Source organism: Tympanuchus pallidicinctus, unplaced genomic scaffold (assembly GCF_026119805.1).
Source record: "Tympanuchus pallidicinctus isolate F22 unplaced genomic scaffold, pur_lepc_1.0 scaffold5, whole genome shotgun sequence".
In the NCBI taxonomy this organism is placed as follows: Eukaryota; Metazoa; Chordata; class Aves; order Galliformes; family Phasianidae; genus Tympanuchus; species Tympanuchus pallidicinctus.
In genome coordinates, this window is record NW_026294769.1 from 17811477 (window position 1) to 17834609 (window position 23133).

Genomic DNA, 23133 nt, shown 5'->3' on the forward strand with positions numbered 1-23133 from the left:
TGAAAAAAATTACTAGCATTTATGCAGGCTGTAAATGATGCTCATAGGTTGAGATTCACTTCATTTTATAGTAACAACTGTATTGAATTGAAGACTAACTGCACTTTCATGCTGTTTCAAATGCTCTGTTACGTCATTTTCAAAACTGTGTTCTGATTGTAGGCATTCCTGTTTGCAGCTTTCTGCAGATAAATTTCTTGATAACTCAATTTTGACTTTCAAACCTTGGTAGGATGTGGTGATGGTGACAAATAGATTACTTATTCCACAGGAATTTGTAAAAAGGTACAAGAATGAATTTTTCTCTGTTCACGGTGCTTTTTGTTGTTATGTGGTAGTGACAGTGTGATTCTTCTCAGAAAAAGAAATGCGAGAGAATTTGAAAGTGAGGAGTAATTTTGCAGTGTTCCTTTTCCTATTTAAGGCAATCAGAAGTGCTGCTAGGCCAAGATAAAAATGTCCAAGGGACACAGTTTGGAGCTTTGATTCTTCCTGCCACAATAAATACAAGAAAGAGACATCATGGTGGCAGAACAAAGACTAATTTACCTGAACATGGTGTGAAAGTCAGATACGAAGACTTGTGTTTGTGTTAGAACTTCGGCATTTATTTATTTTTCCCTGCCAAAGTAGCAGCATATTGGAAGATGTGGAATATTTTTTCAGATGTTTCTTTTTCTTTCTGCTCCTCATTAGCAACAAATATTGTACGACATCATCAAACAATGTAGACCATCTTTTGCTGAACTTAACCTTGTGTGACATAATGGTTTCGCTAGCGAGTGCTTCAACGCTTCAGGCGGATTCAGGTTGGCTGGACATGATAAGGAAATTTGTGACCGATACTCTCCAGGATGGCAGCAAGCTGAATAGCAAGCAGGTGAATAGATTGCTGGGTGTGACGTGGAGACTAATGCAAATACAGCAGAACAAAGGTAAGATAAGAAAAGTTTCTCGAAAGTGGCATCTGTGCACTGGGAAAGGTTGAGTTATTTTGTTGTTTCTGGGTCACTCTGTCTTATATCCTTGGTTATTACATCCATAGTATATTCAGTTCACCTGCATAGACAGAATTTTCATACACAATACTGAACATTGTTTCATTTTTAGGAATGTTGCTAACTTTATATTGCTGATGCTCAAAATTTAATGTATTTTTTTACTTGTCTTCTGTTTTTACTTCTTTTACATCTTAATCATAGAATTATAGAATCGCTCAGGTTGGGAAAGACCTTAAAAATCATCAATACAACCCTAACTCTTAACAACCCTCTGCTAAATCATGTCCCTGAGTGCCACATCAAATAAATTTTAGACACATTCAGGGGTGGTACTCAACCACCTATTCCAGTGCTTAGCAGCCCACTCTGTAAAGAAGTTTTTCCTGATATTCAACCTAAACCTAGCCTGGCGCAACATTCTTAAGACATTCTTAGAAAGTAGAAAATGAAAGAGTTTTGTTTACTGGAAGAAGATAATTACCAGGGAGGAGAGCTGTGTGATGCTTTCATATTCAGTCCTTATTTATAATCCTTCATGTAACTTGTAAGAATTCTAGAGTAATGCTATATGACAGAACTAGTTCTCTGGTAACATGAATGGTGGTCAAGGCCAGGTTGGATGGGGCTTTGACAACCTGCTGTAGAAGAAGATGTCCCTGCACTTGGCAGGGAAAATGGAACTAGATGATCTTTAAGGTCCCTTCCAACTCAAACCATTCTGTGAAATGCCAGGATGGATCTGATGAAAGCTGTTTTAGTGTTTTATTTTGATCTTTTTGTAAGGGAAAATACATTGTGATTATGACTTAGAGGACCATTAGAGCATTGTGTGTTCTCTCCTGTGCCTTGCCAAAGTAATCCTTGACTGTGATCCAGATAAGATGTTGCATGACATGTTTGTTCAGTGGCTGATACAAGACTTATTAAAGAAAAAAGAGTTTTTCAGCAAATGTTAAGGTGACAGTGGTCTGTTGTGTATCTGTCTGGTGGAACTGAATTCCACAGCTAACTGGAGTTTATGGAAAGCGCTTTGCTCTTGGCAACAGTTTTCACTGTTAGTGTTGTAAGTCAAGATGATGTCAAGTGTCCCTGAAATACATTTCAACAGTTAGAAGTTTTTCCTTCCAAATCCTTTTTGGTTAGGAATCTGTCTAGTACTATCTCCTAGACAACAAAGGTAGTAACTAAACATTCCTATCTACACTCCAAAATTTAGCCTCCTGTTGAAAACAGATCGTAGTCCGCAGTCAGAGTTGTGTCTGTCTCACCATCTGAGCTAAAGCAAAAGAGGTGTTGTTTAAGAAATACATGTCCAGCTATTATTAAACTGTTAAGTCAGGTGCTTCGTGCTTTTTCTTGTATTAAAACATTGATTTTTGCTTTGTCTGCCAGACCTTTGCGAATAGCATAGGAAAAAAAAATGTTTAACTGAAGTAGCACTTCAGTTTTTCCTAGACATTGCAGAAAATAAATGAAATGAGATTAAAAAAAAAAAACAACAACAAAAAACCACCACAACAAAATCCTCTGCAAATTTAAGTGAACTTCCAAAAGATTGGTATATATGGATCTTGTCTGCTGATTCCCTAAAGGCTCAGGAATTTTGCTGCAAGTAGGAAATTGTTTACCTCATAAATCTCTTATCTGTTGTGTGGAAGGTTTCCCTTGTTTTTTCTAGATAATCCTTGTGCAGTACAAAAAGCCTGCCGAGATGTAAGAATGTAAGATTAAACCTCATTTACTAGGTGTTGAGGAAATACAGCTTCTACAGGCTGGATAAATGGGCTGGCAAGAACCTCATGCATTTCAACAAGAGGGAGCACACATGCCTCATCCATCAGTACATGCTGGGGCTACCGAGATGGAAAATGGCTTGTCAGAAAAGGACGTTCAATGGACTGTGCCCTAGCAGTTTGCCCTAGTGGTAAAGAAGGCCAAACAGTATCCTGGTCTGCATGAGGAGTGTTGCCAGCAGGCTGAAGGAAGTGATCCAGCTTCTCCTGTCAGCACTGGTGAAACAATGTGGAGTCCTGTGTCTGTTGGACTTCCCAGTTTGAGGGGCATGGAGCTATTGGGAATAGTCCAATGAAGGACCACAAAGCGGTAGAAGGGTTGGAGCATCTTTCATATGAGGAAGTGCTGAGAGAGCATGGAGAAGGGCAGGCTCATGGGAAACTGATAAATGTTTGTGAACACCTGCAAAGAAAGTGAAGCCAGGCTCTTTTCAGTGGTGCTCAGTGACAGGACAAGAGGCAAACAGCACAAACTGGAAGCACAAGGAGATCTCTCTGAGTATCAGCGAAGACTTACCTGCTGCATGGCTGAGCATTGGCAAAGGTTGCCCAAGGAGGCTGTGGAGTTCCCATGTTGGAAGTCTCTACCCAGAAGCTGTATGGTTCTGGACAGCCAACTTTAGGTGATCCTGCCTGAGCAGAGTACATGGACTAGATGGTTTCCAGAAGTTCCTTCCAACCTCAAATAGTCTGTGGAAGATCAACAACCGCTTTTTTTTTCACTTTAGTTTTTTTACAGTGCCGTAGAAATTCTAAACTGTATTGTGCAAGATGATAGTCCAGAACTTGGTACATACTGAAGGCAGAACTCTGAATTGTTTTAGATCTATCTTAAATTGAGATGAGTGCTCTGAAAGTGTTTGCTTTGTTTAGAAGACAACACAAAAGAAAAAATGAGCTACGACAGTCAGTGTTTTCTTAGAACATAGTGGAAATCAAAGGAGGGAAGGGTAGTTAGGAAGAAACAGATAAAACAGAAACAAACAAAACCAAAACAAAGTAATCCCACTACCCCAAACCTAATAAAGGTGAGATTAAATAAAGCCAATAAAGCCCATTGTTAACCTCCTTGGCATTATGCAACAGAAGTATGGTGATATCTTTGCATTCTTTTTTTTTTTTTTTTTTTTTTTTTTGTGAGTTTGTTTTGAGTAGCTATTTATGCTAGGGTGAAAGGCACCACTTAATTTGTGTGTCTTGAAGAGCTTCGAGCTGACATCTGAAGATATCTCTCCACTGTTTAGGATCAAACTCTGTTGTATTTTTGATTAATTTTCCTTCAAAAATTTCCTTCAAAAACAGCCAATTCAGAAGGAGAGTGGCCACATGATTAAAACTAGAGTATGTTAAAAGCCATGAGTGCTTCAACTGCATTTTGGAAGTCTGTACATTTTGGACCTTTTAAATACTACTTTTTTAATAGTGGATTTTAGAATTTTGTTTTTAAACTTGCCCCATTTATAGGAACCAATTAAAATAGTACAGCTAGTTTTACAGAACATGCAATGGAGAATTATTGGAAGGTGGCTGAATCTTCTGTGTGCTTAGAATATTTATTTATTTACCACAGTTGTTCAGTTAACATTCATACCTTTATATGATTTCTAGCTAATTTATGAACTCCTAGCTAATTGAGTAGGCTAGTGTGCTGTTTAGGAAATGCTGTCCAAGATAAATCCAGGATTGTGAAATGGGTGAGTTAATGTTCCTAGTGAAGTCAAAATAATGTAACAGTTTATCCTAATCAAAATTCCTTCTAATATTTGATACATTTTTTGGTTGACAGATTTGTTAGATTTCAACTTCTGAATGGCTGCCTGCAGTGTGATTGAGTAAGACCATGCAATTTCAGGAGTTTCTTGTAGTGTGTCTTTGTACAGTAACTTAAATACATTCCTTGTTTTTGCTGGAACTTTCCAAAGGCGTCCATCCCCTGATCTGGATCTGTACTCATTTCTAGTATGGAGTATTCTGGTTAAAATGTGGTTTCCATGGGCAGAAGTAGCTCTGTTCTGTTACTTTAACTGTTTTTGAGTATGTAACTTAAACTGCTCTGTTCATTTTAGTGTAAAACAAAGGATTGTATAATCTTTTCATGCTTAATTTTTACCTCCAATATTTTAGTCTGGCTTTTAAAGAAAGTGTTTTGCCATGTTGTTAGTGTACTGTACCTTCTGTACTTGCTGGCTGGTTTTAGCTGACTTTAACATACAGTTAGAACTCAGACATTGTTTTAAGCCTGGTGATAAAGTACAGCTGGCTGAAGCTTCAGAGAAGAACAGGTTGCAGTGCAAGTTTGGCAGTTCTCTTTGTAGTGGCTCTCCAGTGCCTCTGGAGGTATGTTTTCGTGTTAATCAGAAAATGTGACTTGGAGCTGGCTGCTTCAAAGATGTGGAGAGGTGATGAGACTGATGTGTACAGGGAGAAAGATAGCTAGTACGGAGACAAATGAAGACACTGACAGTGAGATTTTGGATCCACTGATGAAGAGTAAAGGAGAGTGTTTTTATTTCTGTAGGGAAGAGGGCTGTGGAGTGCAGCTGTGGAAAACAGGACTTCATTAATTCTGAGCTACCTTGCAACCTGGTGCACTAAGTTGCCTTCAGGAAGCTCAGAAGTTTTCATTTGTATGTTGTCTCTATATTCACATGCTTCTTTCATAAGATACACAACAAGGTGATGGAATGACTTAGAATTCTGTTTAGCAGTAGTTGTGAAACATTTTGGGCCTTCAAAGATGACCGTAGATATTTTGAGATGCAGGCACAGGACGTATAATCAGTATATATGCATGAAATCAAAACAGTAAAAAGCACTGTTTCAAATTATTATTTTTTTTTTCTTTCTAGTGGCTACAGAGCCGTTGATTAAAGCAGTATATACACTGTACCAGCAAAGGAATCTGCTCTTTCCTGTTCGTACGTTGCTTTTAAAATTTTTCAGTAGAGTTTACCAAAAAGAAGATTCGAAGACTCAAAGAATCAGGTAAAAAACACTTAAGTATTGTTTTAATTTCAACACAGCATATTTATGTCAGAAGTTAAAATATTAATTTTCTCCGTGTGTGTGTGTAGTGAAATGTTTGTGTGGGTGTGATTTGGCACTGTCACTGAACTTTCAACAGTTAGGTGCTCTGTGAGTTCAGGTTGGTGTGTATAAGCCTATGTGTCTTTTTTTTTTTTTTCCTCTTTAATCTAAGTACTGGATTTAATGCTTAACTTGCAATTAATCTCTTAACAACAAGCTCGTTGTTTCTGATAGTGTGCTAGTCTTCCCTAGGTTGTCAGTGCTCTGCACCTATAGCAATGGACTCTATGGTCCATATGGAGTAATGGTCCATTACTCCATCCTGAGGTCATGGACTTGTGACTGAAGTGGTTCTGTTAGTGCATGTCCAGCCCAGTGTGTTATTCCTCTTTAATAAAAATGCTTTTTTTTGGATCCCTTTGGATGAGTGGCCCTGAAGAGACTAGGGTTAAGAAAATATTCTTGTCCTTTTGGTTCCCAGTTTCTTGAATCTATTAGGTACCAGAATTGCTTCAGGTAAGAGGAGATTATTCTCTATGTTGCTGTTGGAGTTTTTCAGTGTAAGATTTGTCTAAATTATTCTAGAAAGTTAGAGATTTGTCAACTCACCTCGTTCCAGCTGTGTAAAATCCTCAAATATAGATCAGTCTGTATCAGCCTTGATGTATGTGAAAGGATGTATGATCAGATCCGCAATATCTGCTTCTGTTGCTAGGCAAAAATCAAACCTCAGGGCTCCCAGAAACACTGTTGTTAATTAGTGAAGTCAGTTTTTGGGAATTCTTTTCTGCAGCTTTTCTACTTGTAAAATGGGCAGGTCTGAATGCAGATAATTAGATGTAGAGACAGAAATGTAGCATTACTATTTTAACAGTAGGAAATAAATGAAGGAGTTTGAAAGATGGGGGAAAAAAACTTGGGAACATCCATTTTTCTTTTCTTTTTTATCTAGACTAAAAAGGAGATGAATTTTTTTTTTTTCATACTCAGTTTCCCAGAGCTCACATAAGCACTGTTATCTGTACTTACTGGAAGTCTCAAAACATCTCATCTGCAGTGTCATACAACCATCTAATGCCTAGGAGGCTTTGCCTTTCTACCTTTAGGTGTCACAAGCAGCAGTCGTTTTCCTGCTATTCTCCTTTTCAGTCCTCTATGTGGAATGGTGATGTTTTCAGTAACAGGAAGTTTCTCTGTAAACATTCTGATTCTCCATCCTGATTTTTATGTCTTATTTCCTTTTTCTAACTGCTAATCCTGCAAATTGAACTAAATTATTCTTCCAGTTATCCCTTATAATTCCATTTTACTGTATTTTCTATATTTGCAATGTTCAGTTTTGTGTTAATGTTCACAGGGAAAATAAATGACTTGGCTGTGAATGGCTTGTGGTTATGGAGGGAATTACATACGTGGTTTGGTCAAATTTTTTGGTATGATTTTGTATATCTGGAGGTGACAGATCTGTTAAGGGAGTGAATGTCTTTGAATGACTGCACCTTTAGGAGAGTCGTGGTTGAGGTAGTTTGCCTGCATGCCATAGGAATTCAGTGAGAAGACAAATAGGATACAAGAATCTTTAATTATTGCATTAATAATTAAATTTTACTTGAAAAAATTAATTTGAAATTTAGACAGTGTAAGTAAAAGACCTATCTAAAAATCTTCATTAATCTCAGTATTTACAGTTTTATGTATGATATAAATAGAAGTATAATAAAGTCTATAATAAAGAGGCAAAGCAGTATTTTCAGGCCACTCAGGTTAATTTTTTTTTTGGGGGGGAGGTAATAAGTTCTGGATTTGCTTTAGAAAACTATTGCTGTCTCATTTTTTAATATTGTTGCTTTTTAATCGCCATTTGATTAAGAATTGAAAGCATATGAAAAAGAAGTTTTGGATCTTCAGCATGAGGAAAAGATGAACTTCGTTATGGCTGACATAAATGCTTGATTTACTGTGGTAGTTGGATAGGAGAAGAAAATGAACTAAAATAATGTTATGAACTCCTACTCAAAGCAGTGAGTTCTTGTTTGTTGTTCTTTTTTAAGATGCATCTGAATTGAACAGCAAGATGTCAGTAAGATAGAATTGAATTTGAAAATTTGGTAAAAAGAGTAAGAGTTTGACTGGGGAGTTCAGTAGCATTCAGGACATAGTAGTCACAGTGAATTTTAGCTTGGCTGATAATTCATTAAATACAAAATGATAAAACTCAGAAGTGGGGATGTTGCTTTGCTGGCCTACAGTTCAAAGAAATACTTTCAAGAAGAGTTAAAAGTATGTGTTGCAAGAACTATGGATCAAATAAATACCTTTATTGTAACCCTCATATCATGTCAGTGTGCTCTGCTCTTCGCATGAAATATTAATATATTTATGACAAGCAAATCATCTTATTGCAGTTGTTGTAATTTAATTACACCTAACCTTAAAGCGATTTAGTCAAGACTAGGAAGGGTGAAAGGTTGTGTTATTTTTTTGCTCCCTTTCTTTAGAAGTCGAAGTAAGGTTTTATCTCGCTGGTTGGCTGGCTTGCCTCAGCAGCTTGCTCTGCTTGGCCTGAGAAACCCTGAGCTTTCAAATCAGCTGATCGATATCATTCATTCTGCTGCTTCTCGTTCGAACAAGGAACTACTGCAAAGTTTACAAGCCACTGCTGTTCAAATATATGGTAAGACTTTGCACTACAGCATACCGCATTTTTTCAGTCACTTGACAGGAAAGTTGCAGTATGTTGAAAATATACAGGTTTTCTAGGTGAATGTCAAGTGTGTACTGCGTGTGTGGGGAGATCTGTTCAGAGTCTTGCAACGTAGATTGAATGGAACCGTGGCACCATGTATGTCACTTGTCAGAGTGGCAGAGTGATTGGTCAGAGTTAGCAGGGCTTTAATCTGATGGCATTTTTTGTGTATTTCAAGAAGTTTGAAATTTGACATTTTTAAATACACTTGCCAAAATTTCCCAAAGATTTTTTCTTCCATTAATGTATTCGCCTGTAAAGTGTACTTAAAAAAAAAAAAGAATACATTTCTCTGGAGTTATGTTGTGGTGTGTTCTGGCAATTTTGTTGAGAATATTGTGATACATTTAGTTAATTGTCTTGACCAAGGCACATGAAGTGGTCTAGTTTGGTTCCAGTTTGAAGATAAGCTTGCACTGCTTGCTCTTGAAGATGTGAAATCTGAAATGTGAGAGGACACATATCAAAAGATAGAATCTTCCAAATGTTATTGCATTTAAGTTTATTAGCTACTTTAGAAGAGTCTGAAGTGTATTTTGTCCCTAGCTTGTAATTCGTTGTGTTGTTTCAGACCCACTAGATGGCACTCTGGTTCTTCTCCCAGCCGAGGCCCAGCGGCGGCTGGTGCAGCTGGTGTACTTCCTCCCGTGCCTGCCTGCCAGCCTGCTGGCCTGCTTGAGTCGCTGCTGTATCATGGGAAGAATGTCCTCTGAGCTCGCTGCTACCCTTATTGGGATACTGCGCATGAGGTAACGTGCTCAATCTGCTCTTTTATTAGGGGTGAAAACACCAATGATTTTGTTAAACGTGAACTTCATTATTGGTTTGCACACGTTTAAATCTTGAAAGATCAATACAGAATGTAACAATTGGCACCATGACATAACTTAATGCTTCTGTCAAATAATACTCCTTCACTTTCCCTTTGACTGTGACTAACCAATTTTCTGCAGTGCTCGACAACAAAGTCATATTTCTTACGTGGCACTGAGCACCCTCTACCCAGAGTTTTAAGACTCGTGGTCTTTGGTCTGCCACTGGTGGTGGCTTTTCCTTGTAAATACTGTTCATTCCAGTATATGAAGGTGACCTACAGGAAAGCTGGGAAGGGTCTTTCTGTAAGAGCTTGTTGCAGCAGGACATGGAGAAGTGGCTTTAAACTGGAAGAGGGTAGATTTAGACTAGATAATAGGAAGAAGTTCTTTGCTGTGTGGGTGGTGAGACACTGGAACAGATTGCCCAGTCAGGCTGTGGATGCCCCCTCCCTGGAAGCATTGAAGGCCAGGCTGGATGGGGCTCTGAGCAACCTGGTCTAGAGGGAGGTGTCCCTGCCTATAGCAGGGGGTTGGAACTAGGTGATCTTAAAGGTCCCTTCCAACCCAAACTGCTCTATGATTCTTTGGCTTGACCTCATAAATACTTTGACTTGACAGTGTTTGTAGTGCAAAATAACCAACCAGTGTGTATTCTCCTGTTCTGCTTTGTTTTTAAAGCATTAAAACTTGCTTTTCCTATAATTATCATGCTTAAATATTCAAGTCATGGTTACTACTGGGCGAGTGCCCTGTTAGAAATTATTGACACACTTGTTGTTTTGCTCCTGGCTTGAGTTTAATGATGAAGTCAGGGAGAGGTTGCTGTTCCATGGAAGTGAGTGGAGGCTAGGATTTCATGACGTTATTAAGTGTTCTTGGAGACTGCATAAATGAACAGTAGCTAACCTTGTCTGAATTATACTTAGCAACATTTGTTTTTTCTTTGTGCTTTTTGGAATTTAAATGTTTTTCTTAAACAATAACACAACACAGTGCTTTGCCAAATAGCCATAGAACTTGAGCATGATGTGATGGTGATAAAATTTATAATATTCTCTGCATAATACATTGCTGCTGTAAAAATGAAAATCTCTTTTTGGCTTTAGTAACATGGATCTCCACTTAAAAAAAAAAAAAATTCCTTGCCATATGCTGAGAATTCAGTGGCAAACTGAACGAATCAAAGGAAAGCATTGTGTGAACTGAAAATAGTATAATACTGAGGTGCTTAATTTTTTTAAATTAGGTCTTATCTGATTTTCAGTAGGGGAGATTTTTTCAGTAACAGTATAGCTATACTCTGAAGATACTAACTAGGTGGGCTGTGGGCATTTGATCATTTTGGCAGAGGATGTGAGAGTCTGCTGGAGGGTGGTGTGCTTACCAAAAGTAGGGTTACATTGTGCAACAGAAGAGGAGGAGCAACTTTCATTTCTCAGAGGTGTAAAGAAAGTCTTTTTATCTTAATTTATGGTGTTTGGAACATGTTTTAAATGAAATTGGATTCAGAGGCTGTGGATTATTGACCTAAGAAGTTGATCTGAAATAACTATGAAAAATGAAACTTGTGGAAGAGATACTAATCTTAACTGAGCATTGTTTCTCTTTGTTAAGTCAGTTCCCACTGTGTTAATGAGTCAGTGTTAAATAGGAACTTGATCAGTTGTCTTTAGAAATGCACCTGAAAATAATGCAAGTCTTTGTAAAGGTTTAAATAAGGCTTTTATAGACAAAATGAATGTGATGGCATTGAAAATACTCTCACCTACATTGCCAACTTCAGTACTAGGAGTCTTAAAGAACTTGAAAGGAGGCTTGACTTTTTTTCAGCTGTGGCTCAAAAACTTGTTTTGTGAAAGGTGTTTTATTTTCTGGCCAGTCGTAGATTTTTATCTTAAGAATTTCATTGTAGGATGCCTATAAGAATTGGAGAACCAAAATGATGGCAGAAATTGGCTGCTGTGAAGTGGATGACCAGAAAAAAAATTCTTTGGGACCATTCTTTGGTGACTGAAATTAGCAACCATGCTTGCAAAAACACAGAGATAAGTAACAACTGATATTAATTTCTGGAGAATGGAACAGTCTCCTGTATCTTTTTGGAATCTCTTTTGGGAAGAGATTTGTGCAGTTGAGGAAACAGGGATCCGTTTTCTAGGTCTGAAGTGTATCTGGGCTTTTACGAACTTCATTACCTATTATTGCACGTTGGGTACATTAAGTAATTTTCTAGCTCTTATCAGCAGTGCCTAGCTGGATTACTGTGTTCGTTTTAGTGGCTTGCTTTTGAGTAATGATGTGGACAAACTGGACTGAGTCTAAAGGAGAGCAGACAAAGAACAGAAAGTCTGTTAGCTGTGATAATGGAGAATGACTAACAAATTGGCATTGTTAGGCAAATAAGACTGTGAAGGAGGAAGAAATTCTTGTGTGTGTAAAAGGTTTTTGAAGAGGAATGAGAGAAAGCATTTTTATCAGGATTAAAAGGTAACTGTGGAATGTAAGAAAAATATTTGCTTAGAGTGCTAGAGGGAAGTACTAGAATAGACCGTGTAGGAAGAGGGTATAGCATATGCCTCACAGGAGGTATTTAAAATTGAGTGAATGAAAGTATACCATGGATGGCAGAGGGTACAGCCTTGATGAAAGAAAGAGGGACCAAGTAATTATCTGGCAGTCGTTTACCAGAATTGTGTCATTGTGGTTAAGTTAATCATAAAGTTCTTGAAAATAACAGTACTATTTTAAAATATAAATAACTTATTGCTGTGCCCCGATGTGATTCCTTGGACGTTTTCTGATGCTTTAGCTTTAAATTTTGTTCAAAGCACCTGAGGGGACCTCACTTATCAGTAAAAATGGTGTTGTCACTAGATGGCACTGTTTTTCTTCCATTGCGTTTTGGTTTTCTCTGTGAGGGGGTAGTTTTTCTAAATCTCTTTTTGCTAAGCCACCTGCTTATCTGTCATGCTTTTAATAGATTGCATTCAGTAGCTCACTGCTGTATGTGGTAATTGTTTTCAGTGTCTTTGAAAGCCTTTATTTCCACATTATTTTGACTCTTGGACCACGTACGTCCTTAGGAGCATCCTCAGATGTGCATACGTGCCCATGTATGCTTGCGGGGAGAAGCTGAGTGATAGTGAATCTGATGAATGTACCTATGGATGATAAAAAGACTGTTAAAATTATCCAGGAACAATCATTATAAACTGGAAAAACTTACATATCTTGTGTGTGTGTGCACATGTGTGCAAACTGTAGAAGTAAATAGTAAATGTATGTAGATGGCTTAAACGACTGTCCTGTCATGGTATCAGGCCGTGAACATGAAATTGCAATTATTGTACAATTTGAAAGCTTTTGTTGATTGGAAATGGATCTTTAAGACATCCTGTGTTTTCCACTTTTTATTTTTGTGATGGTGAGATCAGTAGCCAGGTGGTTTGCAGGAAGCCACCGAGTGAGCTGTGCTGGACTGCATGTGCTGAGAGATGATGCTGCCACTATTGCTGTATGTAATGGGAAGGCTTACAAGAGTCATCATCCATGCTGCTAAATTACTAGAACAGTTCCTGACGTGCTTTTGGCTTCTATTCACTAAAGCTGTCCTAGAGAGTGCAGTCCAAGAACCATTTGGACATTTATAGTGGCTTAAATAGAGCCACCCTGTTTAGATTGGTGGCAATTTAAAACTGCAAACATAGCCAGACAACACTAATTGATGTCTTTTGCCAGAGAATGAGTCTTCCTGCTGTCAGTTCTCCAGGTTAGATACAGTTGATGAATTTCACATGAAAATAAGAGATTGAATGTGGTGGCTTGGCTTACCTTCCCCTCTCTTCTTCCCCAATCACTACTGTGCAGGACCTGAGATGTAATTAACTTTAAATCCAATCAGGTTGGGATTTGAGAGATGGAGAGTTAGGGGATGAAAACCCTTTTCCCCACAGAAGGGGAAAGGTCTGGAGGAACATGAGAACAGTCTGTGACTTCAGGGTGAGAGAAATTAGAGGTAACAGCTTCTTGGAAGGAAATAAGTTCTCTTAGTCACACTCTGATTTATGAAGCAAATGGAAGGATATGGGAAATATTTTATAAAGTGTTGGCCCTGAATCTGCAAGATGGAGTTGTCATTATTTATGTGGCAGGGCTTTAATGTATTAAGACAAACCTTTTGTTGTGATGCAACATGCCGTGTTCGTAAGAGAATTAACATAAAAAATTATTTTTCGTTCATGATTTATTGGGATAGCTTGTAGTTAATTGATGTCTGCTAATTAAAGAATGGTTAAAATGTATTGGGTACAGAATACTTGTAATAAATTAATACTTTTAGAGCAGCCCTTATAGTTAGTATATAATCTGAGTACTTAGTATGATGTATTCTATTCTATGAAATTTGGATTAAGAAATGTAGAATATGACCTTGTAATCAAATATCTTAACTAAGATATTAGATTGCTGCTGCTATGGGAGAAGTTCTGTTTCCTCTTAATGTGTTTTGTGGTACAAGCGAGGAAAATCTTTTTGGCATAATCACATGAATGCAATTTGTTCATATGCTTTATTTATGCATAATAGTTACAAGCTTTTAAAACAATTTTATCTACTGGAATGGAGTGTCTGGAAATCACTGCAACAGGGAGTTGCACAGATAATACTGTACTACCTAGATTTAAAATAAAAAGGTATTTGTAGGGAATTCGTTTATGGCATTTCTCATTTGAAGTGTGCATAAGTGAGATTTCCAGTGGCTTCACAGAGCCATTTCTTGTTGGGCTCTCTCCCACTTGCTTCTGCTGCTGTAGAAAAGAAGGATGAAAGCCATACACAAAGGCTGAGCACTCTCTCCAAGCAAGACATAGAATCATGGAATGGCTTGGTTTGGAAGGGGCCTCAAGAATCATCAATCTCCACCACCTTGCCACAGGCAAGGCTGCCAATCTCCATATCTAATACTAGACCAGGCTGCCCTGGTCCCCATCCAACCTGGTCTTGAGCACCTCCAGGGATGTCTGGAGGTCTTCTGTCATTTATGTCTCCGGATGTAAATGATGTGGGAATTCCTAGACTTCATAAGCTGTTATAACTGAGGATAACTTGCATTCTGCTTGTCATCCCTGTAGATGGACTATTTCCTTAAAAGGTCGTGCTTTACAGTATTCTGAAAAGAAAGGCAGTTGGTAGCATCTCATCAAGCAAGTGGACGTGCTGGTTCCTGCTGGCCTCAGGAGTCTGGTGCTTAGGAAGATTGAGTGGACTTCTACCTTCTGTTATAACAAACACCAAATATGCTATCCAGTTGTTTTAGGTCATAGTTTTTAGTAAATATTACTTTATATACTTTTCTTAGTTATGTGATCTGTAGCCTTTGCCAATGTGGCTTGAGGAGGTACAGTGAGAATATGAAGCATAGTTCACTAGGAGCCTGCACTCTGCTTTATTAAAGACTCATGGAATGCATTGATGTAGTGAAAAAAAACCATTGCTAAATAAGTATTTACAAGCAGAGAGAATCTTGGAGAGAATATCGTAACTCATTGCTGCAAATGAGAGCTTTTCTCTCATTTAAAATAAAACAACACCCTCCCTCTGTCTCTGCTTTCAAGTCTACAAGTGGTACAAAGGAAGGTCAGGTGGATACGTCTTGGAGCATAGGCTGAAGAACATACAGGTGTAGGAAGGTGTAGTTGTTACGAGTAGATTGCTAAGAAAAATATAAGAATGCTGAAGTCTGTGTTCACCCTGAGCTTCAGATCCATTTGTGTTATAGCACATTCTTTCATCCAAATCTTGCTCACTGTTATGTGAAGCTTAAGACTTGAAAGGGAGAATGCTAAGCTTTTCTTTAAGGACATAGCCCTCTCAATTTGTCCCCGTGTTCTTGTTTGCAGTTTGATATCCCTAACCAAGAGGAGAAGAATTATATCACTGCATTTACAGTTGCACCAGGCAGTAAATGCCTTTTGCTCATTAGTGAATGTTTTTTCTGATTTGTGCTGTCGTTGATAATGTGTAAGCAATTTTTTTTTTCTTCAGACAGCTTTTGCAACCTTAGAGCAAATGAGTAGCAGACAGGCTTACTTTTAACAAAGCATAGCTCAAATTGTTATTTTTTTAAAAATAGGATTCATATTTTTCTGCAAATCCTTCTTAATTCCTTGCGGATGTTTGTTGTGTTTTGCCACATCTCCAAATGGAAGCACTTGATCCTTAAAAAGAGATAACCTCACACCACTAGCAAATGATTGCCTATGTACAGCAGCCTGTTAAAGGTAGAGGAAAAACTCTTCACTTGCTTCCATAGTTTATGTTCAAGACCTGTGCTGCCTGCAGCTAAGTCGATGTGAATGAAAGAAACATGGAGGCAGGGCTGGAAAAGTAGTCAGAGATGCTGAGTTTTCTATAATTTCAACGTCTGCTTGTCTTGGGTTCCTGCCCTTTCAAAATGTGGTTTGCAGACATGGTGTCCCAATCCTTACTGTGACAGTGTAACACAAAACTGATTTGTGTACCTGTGGATTTGTTCCTTCCAGTGTATTTTGTCTATGTGCATGTAATTATTTAGAATGAGAACGTGGGAACATTTGGGATGTGTTGTAACGTACTTGCCAAAATTTTCGTGCCAGCTAATTCTGTAGTTCTTTCTTTACCTTATACTTCACAGATATTTTTACATATAAGCACCACGTTAAAGGTTTGTTGACAGTGCTACTGGTTTTGCAGCTAGGTGTGTATGTAAAACACGAGGCGTTTGTAGTGCTGCTGTGTGGAGATTCACTAAATGAGAGACTTGTATGCTATTGTCCTGGAAGGGTTTTAGTCAGCAGCTTGGACAGTGACCACTGAGCAGTGTGCTGAAGAGATGGGAGTCCTCAACTCTAGAGAACCTGCTCCAGCATCCTGGTGGAAGTCTCCTGCTCCCAGTGAGAGGCAGCTAAGCGGGTTAGTCTTGATAATTGAACTCTCTAGACTGATATCGGGCTCACTGTGTTGAGAGATTGTAGATGGCCTACATCATTAAAATAGGAAGTCAAAAGAAAAAGGAAACCATTTCTTCATCTCTTTCTCTGGAAGACTTGTGAGTGCAGCACCTGATTGATCAGTGGAAGATCTGTGAGTGATAAAAGGTGTTGCATTGCAGGTCTGTGGTTCTGTAGAAAAACTCAGACCTGCTTCATGCAGTGATAACAACTTCTTTATCATGTTTGATTGCAGTGTGTTTATTCTAACTATCGTGAAAGAATGAGTTCACTTTGCTTCTCTTACAATGAGGCTTTATCCAGACTCCTGGGTAGGCAAAAAGAGATGCTGACTTCTGTTCTGATGAATTGCAGAAAGATAGAAGATGCATCTGGGAGATGGTGGTGTGTCAGCTGTGATAGATGGATAAGCTGACTGAATGGTACTTTGGTAGAGAGAGTATTGTGAACTTTGTTGGTAGGCTTTGTCATTTCTCTTTCTGTGTTGTTTCTGAATAGGCTACAGTAACTGCAAAGGGCCTGCAAAGATCTCATGAGCCTCCAAGGATGTCTGTCTTCTGCTATATGAACTGATCAGTTCTGTCCACCTTTTCTTACCCTTAAAACCAATCCTCTTCACGGGAAGACCTTTCCTACACTGTATCTTAGTTTTCTGGATCTCTTTTTGTAAGTATTATAGAACCAAAAGGTATTCAGAATATATCCTCAGAGGTGCTGGAACATAATTCTTCCTTATTCATGCACGTTTACCCCTTATGAAGGCTTCTAAGAGCCATGTAAGGCCAAAAAATGTTTCTGAGAATACATATTGTCTATTCCCAACTCCATAGTAAGTATTCATGTATCGGCTACTTCTGTTCATCATTACAGAGTGTATTAATTTGTCTAGTGCAGATGTGAATTTTACAGATCTTTATTTTAATATTAAGTAACATTTGGCATCATGTTCCTCACTCCACATTCTGTAAGTGCCAGTTAGCTTCCCAGGTGGAAGCTTAGGACTGCTAGCTGTTCAGCTCATTCTTGTGTTCTCTTAGGGCTGAGGAGTGAATGCCGTCGTGCCTTGATAATTCCCTTCTGCTTTGTTTGGTTCCGTAACGTAATGTGTAGCTGCTTGAAGTTACAGCATTACGTCTCATGAGTCCCCAGAAGAGTTCTGCTGAGATGGGAACCTGCACAGTTTCTTCTGTAGTGAACAGGGATATGAGTTCTGCCTATAGGCCTAAGATGATTGGGTGCCTTCCTCATGCCATAGGGCAGACTGCTGGCTGTAGAGGATCTTCGGTAGGTTTTCGTCTCCTGATAAACTTAAAAGAGAAATTGTTATCGGTATCTCAGTGCTTAACGCACTTGCTGAGGATGCAGAAAATTTGTGTTCGCCACCTTCCTCTGAAAGGGAGGCCAGTTTCCTATTTCCTAACAGAGAGACTTGGTCCTTGGACTATTTTGAGGGGTTCTCCTCAAATATATAAAAACTTCTAGCTAAGCTTTCTTAATTAGTTTTTCACTGAGTTGGAGTACGGGTGCATTTTTATTTTTGTTTGTCCAGGAAATGGGTGAATCAGCTGATGGCCGTGCCTGACAGTATTTACCTGTTCTGGGTGGAACTGAAGTGTATCCATGGAAGGCAGAAAAACTCCTTTTAGGAAACTCTTATCAGTACAATTTTGTGACGTAGAAGTGAAGGAACAATTGTGGGAGGCTTTGATTAGCTCTCTGATCAGTGGTTAAAACAAACTTTTAGTGGGGTCATTCAGCTCAGAGTGAGTTAGGTTTTTCAGCTGGTTCTCTTCCAAATACTTAAATGCTTCTGTAAAACTGCAGGAACACTGCGTGCTAGAATATCCTCTGTTAGGGCAGTGGTTCCTGGAATTTGAAAGAATTGGATTTTGATTTCCTTGAACAGAAAACTCAGATCTTACATCTTAGACTTCTTGAATTGTGTAATCCTCACATTTATGAATAAAAGGGTAATAAGTATCAGTGTCTCAAAGGAACTGTGAATCTTGTATTTGATTTTCCTTCTTACTCTAAAAAATACTTGAGGACTGAACTCAGTATTTTTGAGGTTCATTACACTTCTTTTCAATTTTATTACTGAACAACAACAACAAATAATAGTAATAATTTCTATGATTATTCCAGCAAGTTTCATTGGGGCTCTTCTTTGGGAACCCTTTAGGTTACTTTAAAACTTCTTACGACTGTGTTAAAACCAACACCTGAAGCCTGAACCAGGAATCTGTTGGTAGCTAATTTGGATGAGGAATCACAATGATGATAATAGAATTTGGTTGAGAAATAATTACTTGTGCACAAACTGCAGTTTATAAATTTTATTTGCAATCCTTTTATGTAACCTAAGCTGAAAATAACGGCATGAACAGAAATGGATCTGCTGTTAAAAGTTAGCAGCAAGTGGTAGAAGTAATGATATGCACACATGCTGTCATAGATAAATATGTTCTATGCTAATGGCAAGAGAAGCAGTGATTTCTAAGTTAATTGGATTCAGATTTCCTTCTAATACCGTTTGGTGTATGAAAAGGGCTACCTAAAGGTGCAGTACTAAATCTTGGTAGAGGTGCTCTTAGGGAGAGTGGATAACCTTATGGAAATGGTAGTTAAATGTGAGTTTGGAGTAGCTGTCTGGAAGGGCCTCACCAATACAATTTGATAACAGGTTCCCATTGCAGTGAAAATGTATTCAAAGAGGGGAGATTATAATGAGCTTGTTGCCTCTATTCCATCTACAGATCATTTTTTGTAAAATGTTTAACATCCCGTTTATGAGCATTTAACCATTTTAAAATGCACGTAGTTCTTAATCATCCACGGTAGTAGCATTACTAGATTTGACATGAGATCTCCAAAATGGTTTGTAATGTGACTGTAGTATGTCAATGTCTGTTCTAGAAATAAGTTTTAGTTCTGTGTTCTCTATTTCTGGCTTATCTTAACACAAATCCCAAAATGGAGTATCTTCAGCTATGCTATAGACATTGGGATTCTGAGCTAGTTGAGGCATTGATAACTAGTTAGGGTTTGTGTTTAAATTAACTTTATGCTGTAGTGTTCTTTTTGTGCTTGCACTACTAGTAAGACATGGGTCTTAGTTTTAATCTGGTACAGTGTATTTGTGAGATGCTGATCCAGTCCTTGATTTAATGACCTCGTGTTATTTTTTTCCATGCTGCATTGTGTGTTAAATGCACCACAGTCACTGGAAGAGTGTTTATATAAAGTTACACTTCTTCCTTTGGGAGAAGACCCCTTGTTTTATTTACTGTATTATGTCTGTATCCCACTTGGAAAACCAAGTGATTTCCCCTTTTGTGGGATTCTGTGCTGTGTTTTTCACAGCTGTAGGAGATGCTGGGGAAAGACGCTGCCTGCCCACACAAACGAGGAACTGAGGCAAGGAAAATGCGAAACACAGAAGTACCTGCTAGATGGAGGAATTAAATGAAACACTTAAGAGCTGTTTTTTTTTTCAGAGTACTTAGTGTTTTCTGTCTTCAAAGCAGGGGTCTGTCTTCAATTATACTATATGTGCAAGTGGAGCTCTAGAGGTAGGTCAGGCCTGTGTGCTGCTCTTGAAGATGCTTGCTGTTCTTTCAGTCTTATACTCATTTTTGAACTGTTGCAGTACTGACAATAGGAAAAGTAGCATAAGAGAAACCTCCACTATGAATAAGGTTTTTCTGTTCTGAAAAAAAAAATTAGTATTGAACCTGAAGATGAGACCTGATTGGAAATATTACTGCTGAGTTACTGGCCTCCAGTTTTACGAAGTTTGTGATTTATCCAGCATCTCATGGAACTTCTGCAGTACAGATAAGGATGCAAAACAGTATGCCTAAAACCTCTTTGCTCACCTGAATTTGTAAGCTGCTCTGTTCTTACTTTCCATCTCATGCCTGTTGCACATTATAGTTACTAAGGCAGGAGCAAGTCAGACTGTAGGATCTTTTGTTACATATTCTTGGTTAATCCATTCATCTGTGAGTTAATGAGATGGGTTTTTGTTTTTTTTAGAGACAATGACATGTAACAACATTGTACTCCAAGGCATGTGCACAAAGGCGAAGCTGAAGATTATAGGCAGCTTCCTCTGTCACTTTCTTAATTGAATGCTAGTTTATGTTTTTTATGTATGTGATAGCTTTGGCATTTTAAAAAAGTAGATTGTAACTGAGTTCCAGGATTCTGGTTTTGTATGTGCATGCGCCAATGCAGCTCTGCTTTCAGATGAGTCTTAAAAGCACTCAGTAGTCTCTTTCTGTGGGTTATTTGTGATCCTCGAGCAGAATAACAGTGCTCCTCTCTGCTTCCTCTTATGTAGACTCCAGTGACACTTAGCATGGTATCCTGCTGGGATGCTTGAAACGCTTGTTCTGTTTCCGTGTGCCTGAAAATAGTTAGGTATGAGTAGCAAACCAACACTGGTCAAACATGTGAAGGATTTCCAGAGACTTAGCCATAAGCTTCAGAATCTTGCTTGTGGGTAAGCTAATGTGAGGAGCAAAGAAGGGCAGTGATGCTGCTTTGGACGAAAGATCTGCATAGCCCAGCACATTGCCCATAGCACCAACTGTGAGTGAGATGTGTAGAGAAGAACAAAAGCAGGGCAAACAGAGCCCTAACACTCGACATTACGTTTCCACAAGTATGTATGGTTTTTAATTTGAGAAACAAAAGTGATGGTCTTACAGATTGCCCCTGAAAAGGGAGAGGTCAAGCAGCTGTGATAATGGGTTTGCTGTGTCTTAGCACATTGCTCCTTTATGTGCTTTAAATTGTGAAGCAGGTCTTCAGTTCTTTATTCAATAGCTTCAGCTACTCTAGAGTGGACAGTGAAGCTGCTTGGAAATGGTATCTATTGTTGGTACAAAGGGCTTTATCAAAATCAGTGAACGTAATGAAAAATACGAGTAAGGGAAATCAAGTTAATTTACTGTGTGTTGGCTGTTGTTGCTGTAGGAAAGGTTATAGCAGGTTTAGGAAAGTTTGCTACCTCAGTAATTCAGTCTGCATGACAACTAGAGCCCACATAGGGGCACAAAATTCAGTGTTATTTGTCTGGAACAGACCAAATTCTGTTTTTGAAGCTGTTCAAAATGCTACTCTGACAACAGCGGTTAGAAACAGGAGTGCTGACATTAATAATTTAGCCATGCTAATTGATTGCATTATGCCATTAGGTTGTGAATTCTTAATGACATGTTTTTTTAATAAACTATCTACTGTTGGTTTTGTGTAGATCGTCCTTTGCGGGCTGGAAGTGCCAAGTGCAGGATAATGCAGTGAATGATGTGGACTATTTCAGCTTCTTGTTTTCAACCCTTATAGGTAATTCATGTGAATGTCATAATTTAGAATTAACAAAATGAAATTTGTTTTGGTAGTCGGTTGCTGGGTATAACTTGGAATAAACGGTGAAGTAGTTACTTCCTGAAAGAGATTCTGATCTTGTTGCTTATTTTTGTTGTGATATATCCTTTTTTCTCTTGATCCGATGTCTGACACCCTGTTTATATGCTTTGATTTTCCATTTTGGTGAATATTTACTTAGTTTTTCTTAATGTCCTGCAAATATTTTAAAGTAGGATGAGGAAAATCTAAATTCAGTGCATAGCTTGAAAGAATTTTATTTTTTTAGACTCATCTGATGAAAAGAATGTCTCCAATTGGCTCATAACAATATGAACGTAAAGTGCCTTTTGGATTACCTATGGACATGATTGCACCATTAAAAAAATACCATCAGAATAAAGTGTTGAATAAATGTTGAAGGGAACTGCCCAGAGCTGCCATGTGCACAGAATCACCTCCCTGCTAGATTTGCACTCAGATATCCCCACAGAACAGAATTATTGTTACAACTTACTTTGGGAAGGTTGCAGTGGTTAAAATGGCATGATGTTACTGAGAAATATTTTCCAGTAACTTTCCCTGTGGTAAAGACAATAATTTCTAGCTCTCAATTACTTTGCATTCTAAATTAGCTTTTTCATGAAAAACTGATGGCAGTGGTATTGATGGTGCAGAAAATGAAAATAAGAACAAACTGACTGTTTTGAATCAGCAGTTCTGCTTTATTAAAGCATTTAATACCTGGCTAGAAATGATTAGGCAAATTAATTTTTTTTAAGCCCCTGGGGCTGTTTGAAAGTCCCTGCATTATTTTGTGAACGCCCCATGAATTGTCATGCATTGTGTCTGCTTTTTCATTTTTTAAAGATAAGTGTGTTGAAAATATAATGTGGCCTTTGTATGGTCTTGCGTACCACGTGATGGTTTAAATTGGTATTCTTTCAATTTGCTGTTCTCTTTTGGAAATCAGAGAGCAGATTTTGATACACTTAATTTAAAATACCGAGCAAGATCTTGTGAATGATGCTGTTAAAGTAGAAAAGTGCTTGGCTTGTCTCGTGACACTGTTGTACTGCTTATTTTTCTCTAGGGTTTTCAAGAGAGGAGTTGACTAGTCTCCAGGGCATTAGAGGAAAACCACACATTAGCCAGACACAGCTTTCACCTGTCCGTCTTTACCTAACAGATCTGGACCAGTTTTTACACCACTGGGCTGTGACAGAGGTAATACATCAACACTAATTCTAAATGACAGCATTCAGTCTCCAAATGCTCTCTATCCCTTTTCTGCAGGTGTCTAAAATCTTATCACAAGTTGAAAAAGAATGCAGAATGTTACAGCAGTCTATCTGCTAATTTTTCCTTACAGCCAGCAGATAATAATTTGGA

At 38.3% G+C, this 23133-nt stretch overlaps 1 protein-coding gene across 3 annotated transcripts in view; it reads left to right on the forward strand.

Moving 5' to 3' along the window:
- Nucleotides 1-23133, forward strand: part of TEX10 (testis expressed 10) — a 54068-nt gene that overhangs the window by 16879 nt on the left and 14056 nt on the right. For all 3 annotated transcript variants that reach the window (XM_052704140.1, XM_052704142.1, XM_052704141.1), the window contains exons 6-11: nt 697-935; nt 5644-5779; nt 8320-8495; nt 9139-9316; nt 21632-21720; nt 22835-22968. In XM_052704140.1, the coding sequence (XP_052560100.1) occupies nt 697-935; nt 5644-5779; nt 8320-8495; nt 9139-9316; nt 21632-21720; nt 22835-22968 (952 nt within the window). The remainder of the gene's footprint in view (nt 1-696; nt 936-5643; nt 5780-8319; nt 8496-9138; nt 9317-21631; nt 21721-22834; nt 22969-23133) is intronic.